General features: G+C 39.2%; 1 protein-coding gene across 5 annotated transcripts in view; it reads right to left on the minus strand.

Annotated features, from left to right (window-relative positions):
- Positions 1-13,683, minus strand: part of CCDC171 (coiled-coil domain containing 171) — a 178,228-nt gene that overhangs the window by 64,848 nt on the left and 99,697 nt on the right. For all 5 annotated transcript variants that reach the window (XM_026718389.2, XM_087926588.1, XM_087926587.1 and 2 more), the window contains one exon: positions 181-326. In XM_026718389.2, the coding sequence (XP_026574174.2) occupies positions 181-326 (146 nt within the window). The remainder of the gene's footprint in view (positions 1-180; positions 327-13,683) is intronic.

The raw sequence follows: 13,683 nt of genomic DNA on the forward strand, positions 1-13,683 counted from the left end.
TGAAAAAGGCCATTAATATGTTTCTCTTCAAGAGGATCTTTTACTACCATTTCAAAGATAGGCAGCTGTACTTTTTGTTTTCCAGTGCTGCATTATCCAGGACTAAAAATCCTTTGCATGAAAGTAAGAATTGATCTTTTGTCTGTTTCAAGTGATCTCCCCAAGGCCCCCCGCGCTCACTTGGCTGCCATGCGGAGGGCATTCTCTGCATCATGGATGTTCTGTTCCAGCCGACGCTTGTCCTGCTCCAGCTGGGTAAGATGTCTATTGAGCTGACGCAAAGATTGATCTTTTCTTCTCAGCTCCATCTTTGCCTCGGAGAGATTCTGAGAGCAGACAGAAAACAGAGTTACTTGTCAGCTCTGATAATTAACTTCAATTTATGCCATAGGCTATTAAACAAAGAGAAATACAGACTGACTATGAAATAGATTGGGGCTATTTTCAAAGAAAAATAGCACTGGTTTCCTCTTAAACATCCAGAACGTTGCAGATTCAACTGCTTTATAACAACAAAAACTGTCCTAATTTGTACACGATCACATATGATGAAGGCACTCCATAAATATATACATATATTATCTTAGGGTTCATTCATGTAAATTAAAAGAAGAATTATGCTGGGTTGCTCCAAAGGCCGGAGTAGTCCAAGATTCTCATCCAAGAACAATAGCTAGGTTTTATGGGAAGCCTACATAAAATACACTCCCACAGCAAAGAACTTAGAGCATGTGGATTCATAGGTGGAAAGACAAAGAAAATTGCTGCTTGGAAAAGCAGGGAATAAAAAAAGTAATTGGGGAGGGGAACTACCTACCCTACAGCTCTTTTAACTGTTCAGTAAAGTTCCAATTATAAACATTATGATATATGCATTTTTGTGATTTTTCACAAATGGATTGCATGGTTTCTCTTCCTTCGAGGTTGCTCCAGGATAGTCTCTAATAGTCAATGCTTCAACTTGAAAATTAGTTCAGATGGCTAAAACGCAAACCATTTCCCAAAGGAGGAACCACTAAACAACTTTGCATGCAAAATGCAAACAAGTCTTTTATATGAATTGCTGTAAGGTTATATTTTTTCAAAGGCTTCTGAATTGCTCTGGTACAATTTCAATTCAAAGCTTCTTTTTATTTGGCTTTCTCAAGTGTTGGACGGTCTGACAATTGCTACAGACATTCTTCCAATGTCAGCACTATATTTGCTGCTTGGTAATAGGTTTTCTTCTGTACGGCATTCATACGGACTTGCACAAAGAGGTGATTTCTAAAGATGCTTTTTCATAAATGAATTTTATTTTTACTACTAGGATGATTAGTAAAGGTTTTCTGTTTGCAGGAATAAATTCCTATTATGCTTTGGACAAATTAAAAAGTTTCATAATGGAGCCAGGAATTGTATATGTTTACCAGCAATACGTGAAAAACTGCCTAGTTTTTCACTTCCTGTTCGAAGTGCTCTGAATTGGTACCTTGCAAATCCAGGACTTGGTCGTGTGTCTAAATCTGTCTAAATACAGATACAGATACATAGCCTTGGTGTTTGACGTTATGACAGCAGTGAAGAAAGTGACTTACAACCAGTAAGCATGCTTACAAACATCACAGAACTCCTGTTCTCAGGTTATCAAAATTCAGGTGCTTGGTAATTGGCATACATTTACAACAGTTGTAGAGTCCTGGGGTCACATTATCGCCATTTGCTACCTTCCCAGGAATTCCCAACAAAGTCAATGGAAGAAGTCAGATCGACTTAATGGCCCTGTGAGTCACTTAACAACTGAAGCAAAAAAGGTTGTTAAATCACATGCAACTCACTTCATGCCTGCCTCACTTAGTGACAGAAGTTCCAGCCCAACTGTGATCATGAATTAAGGACTATCTATCGAGGCTACCTTTATTGAGAAGCTATCTCTATGTAGGTCCAGGTCAAGGATTCACTATGTCTTTAAAATGGCTCTCTTAAATCCCAGCACCAAGAATTGGAGTGACAAACCACAACAATTTAAATCTGCAGTTACACCTTTCTTCCAGGAATGAACAAAGCTTAACTGCTAGGACTAACTGGGTCTATAATCCTTTCAAAAAAGATAATTTTATCCAGGACTTTAATGAACAAGTTCTCATATGTCCTCTTATGGAAGGTAGGCCAGATTCCAAATGCAAAAGAGCATTTGACACACATCAGGAATGCTCTTTAAGAATTTGGATTATTCTACTCATCTCTGAGCTCCTTGTGTCACTGTCACTATAAAAGCAGTGAAAATAAAAGTACAAACCTCAACATCTTATCCCTGATTAGGGCAAATGTATTGCCACTGAATTACAGAATTAGAAATCTTTTCAGCTTGGACTTCTGTGTTTCTTTGCAAACGTAGAGGAAAAATAACACCAATTTAAAATCCTTGACTTTTCAACATCGAAACTATTTTTGTGCCAATTGTGCAAACAGCATGCCTCTCAGTAAGTTGAACCACTTTTGTTTTGCGATGACTGACAGCCAATTTTTCTTCCCTGCAAAATGTTTTAGGAGTTCAAGTTCTGTCTTCTAGAATATTGTATCTTGGACACCAAGACGGCAGCACAGGCAGAGAGGAGGGAGGATGTGGATTTATTGGCCAGCTCTTATAAGCAAAACTCACTTTTAGACAAAGCTAGAATGATGATGCTGATACATATAGGCCTAGACTTACACCGCAGTTGGGAGCAGAATTTCCATTGGTAAGAAGGCAGTTGTTAAAAGAATGGTGTCCAATTTTACCAACTTTTTTTTTTTTTTTTTGGCAATGGTTGTTACATGAATGACTGCCGTTAAATGACTCACACAGTTGTGAAGCAAATCCAGCTTCCCCTATTGACTTTGCTCGTCCGAAAGCCAGCTGGGAAGGTTGCAAGCGGTGATCACATGACCCTGAAAGCTAAAACCATACATGAGTATTGTCAAATGCCCAAATTTCTATCATGTGATTCTAGGGATGCTGCGATGGATGTTAAGAGCCAAGGACCAGTTATAAGTCTTTTTTTTTTTCAGGGCCATTGTAACTTGGAGCAATTCTAAATGAATGGTTGTAAGTCAAGGACTCCCTGCAAAAATGGCAATTAAAAGGAGCAACTCTGCTTCCTTGCCTAACTACTTCCTTGCCTAACTACTACAGTTCTTAAAGTGAAGCACCTAACCTGCATGTAAGTGTCATGATTAATCAGAGAAGACAGTTATCAATAATTGTGTCCCAATTTAGCACATAGACTTTCTTGGGATATCAAGGTGAAGAATATCAAGTGGCCTCTGACAAGATACAAATGCATCAGATATTTATTTCCACTATTGGTCTTCTGTAAGAAATTAACTCCATCTCATCCTGGGAATCTTTTTTTAACTATTACCATCTGGTAAACGGTACAGAATAATAAAAACAAGGACAAATAGGCTGAAAAACAGCTTTTATCCCAGGGTAATAGCTCTTTTGAATTCTGCTGTATAGTGCAGTGTTGGTGTGGTGTGGGGGGGGGTGTGTGGTTCAATGTGTGAAAGATGAATGATGTGTGTTTGTGTTTATTTTCATGGTCACAATGTGCACTGAAGATGGTGTTTGATTTTGTTGTACGAGGTGCAATGACAATAAAGTAAACTAAAACTAAATCTATTAAATCTAAACTGCTTTTGAAAACAAGGTATAAGCTGTTACAAGACCACCAAGTGAAAACCTAAGACTAAGTGAAGCAGGTATATCCAACCCATAGGTCATAGGCGGACGTGGACAGCTAGTAATGTGGCACCACAAGATCATAAACATCTAACATTATTATGTGATTGATATACATTAATTATATTATATATTTTATATGCAGCCCTCTTCGTCTTCACTCAAACCCAAAAGATTGGACAGCCATGAACTAAAGCACACATGGTATAAAAAGACAGAATAATGTTCTGGATACAGATTCTTTCCCGTCACACATACGTGTTTTCAGAAGAAAGTTTCTTCTTTATATTTAAGTCCTGATCTTCAGGGGTTAAAGATAAGCCACTAAAACCGTTTGACCACAGTCTGCGGTACTTTAAAGTCATATATTTTCTGTTGCTAAATCTTCCTCCTCCTTCCCTCCACCATCCTTTTCCTCCGATTGATCTAATTAAAAACCCTGATAAACTTTATGGACTCTAATATTTCCAGCTGAATGACTGAAACCAAGAGGGTGGGCCTCCAGGCAGCCAGGAAACAATGATAAGCGGCAGGTTAGCCACTAATTTCTCAACCAGGCTAGACTGAGGAAAGGTGATGTTCTGCTATCCTGGAAAGTGTTCAGGAGAGAATAGGATAAATCAAGTTTAATAACGCCAGTCCTAATTGTTCCCCCAATGCTCAACTCTAATTACTTGGAGAAACTCTCTTGACTGTCACCTGATATTAAGTTGTTGGAAGCCGCATGTGGAACAGTGAGATAATCAATAAACATTTAGAGGGGGGAAGAATGAAGATCCCTGTTAAGCAGTGGGAACTGGCAGCACCCAAAGCCCTTCTGCTCATGAGAAAGCCTATGGGAGAATCACCGAGATTGCAAAGCAATAAATCCAAAGCGTCGGTTTTTTGGGCCTTGAGGCAGGAGTGCTTTTTTGGGGGGGGTGGGGGAGAAAGGTTAACACGGTCACCCTAATTACAGCCCACTCACACATGCTTCGTATAGAAGCGAAGACAAGCCAATTAGGTAGAAAAGAAGATAAGAGAAGTTTTATTTGTATACTAATTAAACCCCTGATGAAATTAAAGGAAAAACATACAGCTCTGTAATTGTGTCTGAGAAAGGTCACTTCAGGTTCACTTATCAGAAAAGCACAGCCTTGAGATATTTCACTTAATCCACAATATAGCCGTTTATTTTTGCTCCCTGGGCCTTCATATTTACAAAAAGAAGAACATTTCAAAGCTTGATAAACACTTTTATCTGAAAACAGGGGCAGAGACTAGTTCAAACTGTTTAAAAGTTGAAGCTGAATAAGGAGCCCCAGTGACTGAAAAAAACAAAAACAAAGCCCCATTCTGGATTGCCCGCTTATAACAGAGCTGAAATGGAGAGTACTCTTTTGGACAGGGCAAAGAAACTTATAAAACTCATTTTAATTATGTGAGCCCAATTATTCTACCGTTTAAATACAGCTGATATTTCAACCATCAGGACTGCCATGTCTATTTGTGATAGGGTTGGTTGCAAACCCTTACTTTCTCACCAAACTCCAATGCATGAGGAATTATTAAAGGAACATGGTAGAAAGCAAAATTCAAGGAATGGCAGCAACCCAAACACCTTGACAGCACTATGCTTACCTTTATACACCTAATTAAAAGTTAAGCAGGGGTCAGACTTGGTTTGCACTTGGAAAGAAGATCATTAGGAAATGCCAATGCTGTGGGCCAAACTGGGAAATAATAATAATAAGAGTAAAAATGTCCCACACAAAGCCAATGGCAGAATCTGTACTGCCATCCAGGAAACGACATGGATGAGCCCATGAATTCTCCAGAGTGGAAACTGACTTAAAAGAGACCTTACCTTAACAGTTATCACCCCATGTTGACCAATCATTTTCTACACAAAAGAGAAGCAGCTGGCACAAAGCAACTATACCTACCCTTGAGTACAGCAATGGAAAAACCCATTCGTTAACATGTCTTGCTATTCCTTTTGAAAAGTGCTATGCAGAATTACTGCAACTCAGAGGTCTTCATGCTACACAAAATCAGATTGGGCCAGGTACCGACATTCTACTCAGGCGTGAACCAAGTACTTTTGAGGGCAGACAGGTAACATTAAAGATTGGGAAATAGGTTTGTTTTTTTTCAGCCAATGGAAGAGGAGTCATAATTTCCATTGACCCCATCTGTCTCTACTCCCAGACAGATTTAATCCACATTTCTTTCCCCATTATTAATTTTACTGCCCTACCTGATCATGCTCCTGTAACACAACTATCAGCAGCCTGTTCTGACAGGCATCTTCAGATATTTTACACTGATTCCATTCCCATCCATCTTCCTGGTGATCTACACAAGGCTTTCCGAAAACTTCAATCAAAGCATAGCAGTCCTAAAAATCCATTCATTGAGGCAATCCATAGAGAACTATGGAGAAGGCCTTGCAGAAGGTATACAACAGTTGTTCGCAAATATTAGCCTAGCCATAGAAAGGAAGAAATAGTGAGAAACACAAAGTTAATCTACAACGAAAGAGTTATAGTAGGTTCCTGTGGTGTCTGTTTGCTGATCTGGCCCACTTCAAAGGGCTGGCAAAATAGCAGTAGTAGTTCAGTGGTTAAAGTTGCTGAACTTGTCAGCTGCAAAGTTGACTGCCTGGGTTTGAGATCTCAGCGCGATGGTATGCGCTCCTGTTAGCTCCTGCCCATTTAGCAGTTCAAAAGCTTGCAAATGCGAGTAGATAAATAGGCACCACTTCGGTGGGAAGGTAACAGAGTTCCATGTACCACTGTCTTCGGACAACGCTGGCTCCCTTGGTTAAAAAATCAAGAAGAGCACTGTTCCATAAAGTCAGACTTGATTGGACAGGGAGAATAGCAATAGCAATAGCACTTAAGACTTATATGCCACTTTACAGTGCTTTACAACTCTCTGAAGGTGGTTTACAGAATCAGGATATTGTCCCCAACAATCTGGGTCCTCATTTTACCGACCTTGGAAGGATGGAAGACTGGAAGGCTGAATAAAATATTGAACTAGTCAGCACTGAACTCCTGGCAGTAAGCAGAGCCAACCTGCTATACTGCATTCTAACCAGTAAACCACTATTGCTCTTACTTTTACCTTTATAGAATGGTTTGACTTTTGGTCCAGCACTTTTATAGTTCAACTGAGGGACTCATGCAATATGTTTACACCTGTAAATAGCTGCTGGAATATACAAATGTCTGTATCTTTGAGTGTAAATTTTACTAAGAGTTTTTTTTTTCCAATATAGATTGATAAAAGAAGTTGGAAAAAAGTCCATAAAAGTTCCCTACTGTTATTTGACTTACTTTTCTGAAGCACAATGGAGTAGTTTAGACTACATATTGATCATTAGCTCACACAAAGTCTCACGTTCCTCTTAGCAGTGAGGATGGGATTTTATCTTTAGTGGTTTATTTATCAAATTTATATTGTCTCCCCTCTCACAAGAAGTGACTGAGTGGTATGGAGCAAAAAAACATATAAAGCAATAAACATGTCAAAGATAGTCAGATTTTAAAAGTTTAAAACACACACACACACACACACACACACTTCGATTAGCAATGGAGTCACCTCAAAATCTCACTGTTTCCCTGAGACTCCAGGTCTAATAACAAAGCCAGGTCTTAAAAACCTTTTGGAAAATAATGAGGAATGTAGTTGAGCTAACTTTTATGGGGAAAGAATGTCCTATAAGGTGGGCACAATGGCAGAGAAGACCCGCCTCCTCTGGTCCATCAAATAATTCCCTGAGAGACAGGACCTGCAGCATGCTTCTTTTGTCGGCATTTCTCTAAATGTTAAGCTTCCTAGGGAATTCCAGGAAACTTGGCATTCAGACAAATTAGCCATCAATGGACACATAGAAATAAACCATATTTGCACGCCATTCAAAGAAGACAATAAAAAAAACAAAAAAGGAAACAAAAAGACATTGAACATAGAAGAATAGAGTTGGAAAGTACCCTGGAGATCTTCTTGTCAACTCCCAAGCAAGACACCTTATATCATTTCAGACAAATGGTTCTCCAGTCTCCTTTTGAAAGCCTTCAGTGATGGAGTACCCACAACTTCTGATAACAAGCTATTCTTTTGGTTGATTGCTCTCATGGTTAGGAATTTTTCTCCTTAATTTTGAGTTGCTTCTCTCCTTGGTTAGTTTCCATCCATTGTTTCTCATCTTGCTTTTTGGTACTTTTTAAAAAAGTTTGACACCCCCCCCCCTCATCTTTGTAGGAGACCCTCAAATATTGGAACACTGAACATATCCTTTCCAGCAGCTCAGACCCAGATAACACCCAGAAAACAATCAAGCAAAAAAAAAAAACAATATTCTAATCAAGGAACTACCAAGGAAAAAACCATAGTCCTGCCAAACCTGGCAGGGCAAGCTGCTGTATATAAACAGGGAGCAAATCCCATTTTCACTCAGAATGATGGCGTTAAGCAGTGAAATCTCAGCAAGCAAAAAGCCAACCTGGCTAGAAATAAGAGGTAGAAAATAGGCAAAGAAAGACCATTGTTACATATGAACTAAATATAAAGAGGGTTTACTATTATAAACATGTTGACATAATTAACAAAATTATAAACAAGCTAAGACAAAGAGAAATGTAGTTAAAATGACTCTGTTACACCATTATTATTGTTATTAGTATACATGTCAATATCTGTTTGTTTTCTTTTTGATTTTTTTGTAAATGATATGACCTGACAACACACTGTATTAAAAATGTCTACAAATAAAAATAAAACATATACTTAAAAAAAAGCCAAGCTCAAAGAGCAACACCACTATCTGCACAACCATTATGATTTCGTAGGAGTTTTTAAAACACTCTTTATAAACACAAGCTTCACACATTAGGAAAGGAGGGGGAAAGGTGCTTAAGATTAATAAAGACATCTATAAACTAGTTGCATGATGCATTAACACTCCAGTTTAAAAGAATAACAAGATCTGTTAGCCTAAAGGACTTGGGTATCAGAAGCCCAAAGAAAAGTCCTGGGTATTGATATTAAAGCCACTAGAAAAAGATAAGAGTTTAAGCCATGAAAGAAAACCTTCTATGCAATTTTATAAGTCTGTTGATTCTCTCTGTACCTCTCAAGCTAATATAGTTGCTTTGTAGTTCATTCAGTACACCAACAAAAATCTCTCAGGAAACTGGATTTAACAAGAAGCCGGCTTGTATTCTGAATAAAAATTTAAAGATCCATAAACATTTTCAGGTATCTCAGATAAATTATACAGAAGTACACTTCGGCGTTTTATTTGTTAAACGTTTCATCCCATCCACCGGTTCCTGAAATATCTATTTCAACAGACCTTTTCCTTTTCACTCAACATTTCAAGGTCATGGACAGAAGCATTTATTAGGATGACATTTGCTATAGAAAAGAAAAAAGGCACAGAAGATTTTTTTTAAGTTAAGAAAAGCATGGAAGGCCATCAAAGCGCATTGTCATTTGTTAGGGAATATTCATACACCGGTATATGCGCTTTCTTTTAATGTGGTAGATTGTATCAGAAATCTTCATTTCAAACAATGCAAACTTAGGTAAAGGTAAATGTTTCCCCTGTCCAGTCATCTCTGTCTCTAGAGGGTAATGTTCATCTCAGTTTCTTAGCTGAGGGAGCCAGCATTGGCCTAAGACACTTTCATTGGCATGTAACCAATGTGACTATACGCTAAGGCACATGGAGCACTGTTACCTTCCCACTGAAGTGGTACCTATTTATCTACTCACATTTGCATGTTTTTGAACTGCCAGGTTTGAAGAGCTGGGGCACCCCATCTTGCAGTACTCAGGTCTCAAATCTGAGCTATCTGCTTTACAGTTGATAAACAATGTGTTTTTAACCGTTGATCATGGCAAACTTAGGATGCTGCAACATACAAGTGCAAGACTTCATCAAGCTCAGTTCTCTAATGAAAGTTCTCCCGGAATTCCACCATGGTCTTCTGAACATGACATGGCAACAGGGAGAAAGCACACCTCTGAAAAGTCAGCACAAAGAAAACTTCAGAGAATATATCTTTCTCCCGTCTCTTCCATATGTTTGGGGAGATAGAGAGATGATTACACATACATTAACTATCTACAGCAGGCTTGTCCAACCTGCGGCCCAAGGGCCGCATGCGGCCCAGGTTACCTTGTAATGCGGCCCAGTGCCCACCCCAACCTTCGTGCCAGAGCCAGCGAGGAGGAGGAGGAGAAGCAGGCACGAGGCAGGGCGAGGCGAGCGCCAGGCCAAGCAGCAACAGAAAAAGCAGGCGCCGTCAGAGCGCCATCTCCTGCTGTTGCCACCACCGCCATCGCTGCCACTTCTGCCCCCGCCGCTTCTGCCACTTCTGCCCCCGCCACCGCTGCTGCCTCTGCCCCCGCCGCTGCTTCTGCCCCCGCCGCTGCTGCTGCTTCTGCCTTCCAGTCCTGCCTCATCCAGCCAGGCCATTTGCAGGAGGAGAGGTAGGCGCGAGGCGGGCAAGCTTTCTCCCCCCCCCCACAAAATTTGGCCAGAAAATAAACCATGATAAAAAAAACCGTGATAAAAAAACTGTGATAAAAAATAAGTAATTTTTAATAAATAATTAATAATAAAAACATCTCACTAACTTCATTTCCAAATAAATTTAATATGTTAACTATGTTTTCTATGGTTTTTTTGGATGATCAGGTATCGTTACTGTTATTTTATGTGCGGCCCAAACCAAATTTTCATCTTCTAATGTGGCCCAGGGAAGGTGAAAGGTTGGACACCCCTGATCTACAGTATCATCAACAGAGCTGAAGAATTGAAATGGAAATGGGGCTGGTCATATAGCAAGAAGAACTGACGGCAGGTGGACCAAGGCAGTCATGGATCTCACTTGATAGAAAATATCCATGAACGTGACCTAAAAAACATGGATCGACAACATCAGCAAGTATTGTGTGCCCAATTGGCAAAAGAAAGCTCAGGACCATATAGGTTGAAAACATGTGGAAGTTTATCCTGCAGTGGATAGACAATGGCTATGATGATGATGGTGATGGTGATGATGACATCTACCAGAGCTACTGTCATACTAAACGAGAATGGCTGTTTTTTATGCAGAACAGATTGAATAAGAATCTGTGTTACTCACAAAAGGGCAGGTAGTAATTTCTGTTTAATACCGGTTTTTATCAATTATTTAGGTGACGAGCATACCCATTGTGCAAAACTTTTAAACAACCAAATCCTTTAACTAATTAGTGAATTATGAAATTTAGCCTCCAAACAATTCAGAAGGGATCTCTCGTCCTCTCTCTGGCTTGCTTTAACATGATACATTTGATTAACAGTCTACTATTAACTTGTTCACTAATGAATAATCAGTTACATTATGTTCTTTAATGAACAACAGCTTTTAATTTAATAGATAGTGTTTAGAATTGCTCTTTCTTGCCAAAGTGACAACACAGTTACTGGTAATCATCAAGGCTCCTTCGAGCAATCTAAATCCAGCCTATTATCTAGAGGCAAAAGAAAAAGAAACATTCCTTTGTATTGCTAAATGAAACTCCAAAATTTATGTTCTGAGATTACGATGAACATTTCACTTGCATCTGAGATTTTCATCAACTGTTTTTAAAAGGATGAGACAAGAAACATCGCAAACGAACGCTAACAATCCAGAGAGACACACCTCACAAATGCTGATTATACTTGGCAGTAAGACGGAGAATTCTTAAAACCAGACAGCTTTCCTAGCAAATTCATTTGTCACGTAAAGTCCAGTATTATGTTATGATGTTGCTAAACTCCTAGTGCTTGGAAGTATTTCAATCAACGGGTGGAGGAAGGGAAAAGCAATATAATATAATCTAGTCAGGCGCTAGTTGGAGATTATGCAGGCTTCACCATCTTTCTCCAAATCTATAGATGCTGATGTTCCAGTTTATAATAGGTTTAGTATCAACTTAGTACCAACCATTCTTAGTCCTTGCATATGAGGATAATAGATAAAACTTGCAGTGACATATTCTTCTATCCCTTTTAATTAAGGACCCCATAATTACGGGGTAATCACTCAGAATGCTTCCCAATACAATCTTGCAAACCTTACCCTGATGCATTAATGGTTATTTTAAAACTAGCATTATCAACTGGTCTTATGGTCAGGAGCATGGAAGTTGCCAAACTTCAGCTCACAGCTCTTATCATCGCTGGCCAATTTAGATGAATGTAAACATCTGTGAGAATGTCTTTGAGAGACAGGAGGAGGAGACTGCAGACTAGGCAAGAGTCAGATATGAGGCAGTTTAGTTCACACAATCAATGGGGACATGGCAAATACTTTAGAAAGGACCCTCCCTCATTTCTTGGAAGTAAAGGTGAGGTGAGAGAGAGGTAATTTCAAACTGGCAAGATTTTGTTAATGTAACTGTATAATAAAAGTTACGTTAAGTGTTCGTGATTTGTGTTTCTTTCTTGACTATCCCAAAGGGCTGACGCTGAGGATGGGGGAAGTTGTAATTTAATATTGCCTTTTCACTCCTTTTCTAGATTGTAATGGAGCAGGTGATCCTGTAGATTATAATGTTAAATACAGGTTCAAATTGTGATGGGCAGAAACCATTTTTCCAACCTGGCAGCCTCTGGAAGTATCCAGACAATACAACTGCTTGTAATACTGACTGGGTATTCTGCGAGAGACAAAGAAACTCCACCTGGAAAGTGATTCAGGGTTTTGGGGGTTTTTTTTCAACCCAAATGGGGTGAGGCTCACATATCACCTACACCAAGCTTCCCGCATCCCAAGGCATCCTGCATTCCTTACCTTACTGCACTGCTGCTTAAAATCCTTTCAATTCCTCGGCTCTGGCTAAAAGAGCCGCCCTGCTGAAGGATTTCCGTTCTGTGCTCGCTTCCAGAGCTGAAATCCTTTGTGCCTGCTTGCACAGAGCTGAAATCCTTCAGCGGGGTGGTGGGCTCTTTCAGATAGTCCTCAAAGACCAAAAAGACCTGCTGAAGGATTTCAGCTCTGTGCAAACAGGCTCAAAGGATTTCAGCTTTGTGCAGGCAGGCTTGAAGGATTTCAGCTCCATGCAAGAACGCATAGAGATCCTTTAGCAGGGAGTTCTTTCAACCACACCCAAGAAACAAAGAAGAGTTACATCAGCAGGCGGCGGCAGCTTGCAACTTTCCCTGGAGGTAACTTTTTGTGATAGTCAGAGGTGCTTTACATGCATTTCATTCAAACTATCATTAAGTGAACAGTGGTAAGTTGAGGACTACCTATCATATCAAAGATTGTTTCAACCCCCTTTGTGGAATTCTTTCTCCCCAAATATCCAGCAAGTTGACTAATGGAAGTGAAGATACTGTCATTTCAGGATACTTTTCATTGGGTCAGTAACTTGTCAGTTCTCTTATCATGATTTATTCTGGTTGGGCCACTCCTGGACTTTGAATGTTGCCATTTGCTGTTTGATTTGTAATAGTGATGTATGCCTCTGCTATTTTTATGACTATGTGCCTTGAGTGTCTGCATGGATGATATATGCTTAAGATCAATATATAAAACTTACCAAAAATTCTCTCATGAAATATTTTCAGCTATACATTTTAGAGAAGATGAAGGACCACATGTTTTTTTAAAATAAAATAAAAAAATCAAAAAAACCCTCAGGTGTTTCTAGTGTTTGTGGACATAGAAAATGTTTCAAGCAGTATGTTTTATTGTTTGAAATTACCAGATAGTTTTATTGTGCAAAACAGTATATATTCTTGCTCTTGTAAGCATAAATTTTTGTTGCAAAATGAGAAAGCAAGGCTACTATCTTTGCTTGCTTTAGATTACAAGAAATAATCTAAGAACTATGCTTAGTTCTGACTGACCTTGAAACATAATTGGCAAGCATGCCTGTCTCTATGGGATATACCATTGGGTAGATAAAAAAAAATATGGGATTATAATTAAAACCGATAAAGC

This window comes from Pseudonaja textilis, chromosome 2 (assembly GCF_049901715.1).
Source record: "Pseudonaja textilis isolate UNSWEBS1 chromosome 2, rPseTex1.2, whole genome shotgun sequence".
NCBI lineage: Eukaryota > Metazoa > Chordata > Lepidosauria > Squamata > Elapidae > Pseudonaja > Pseudonaja textilis.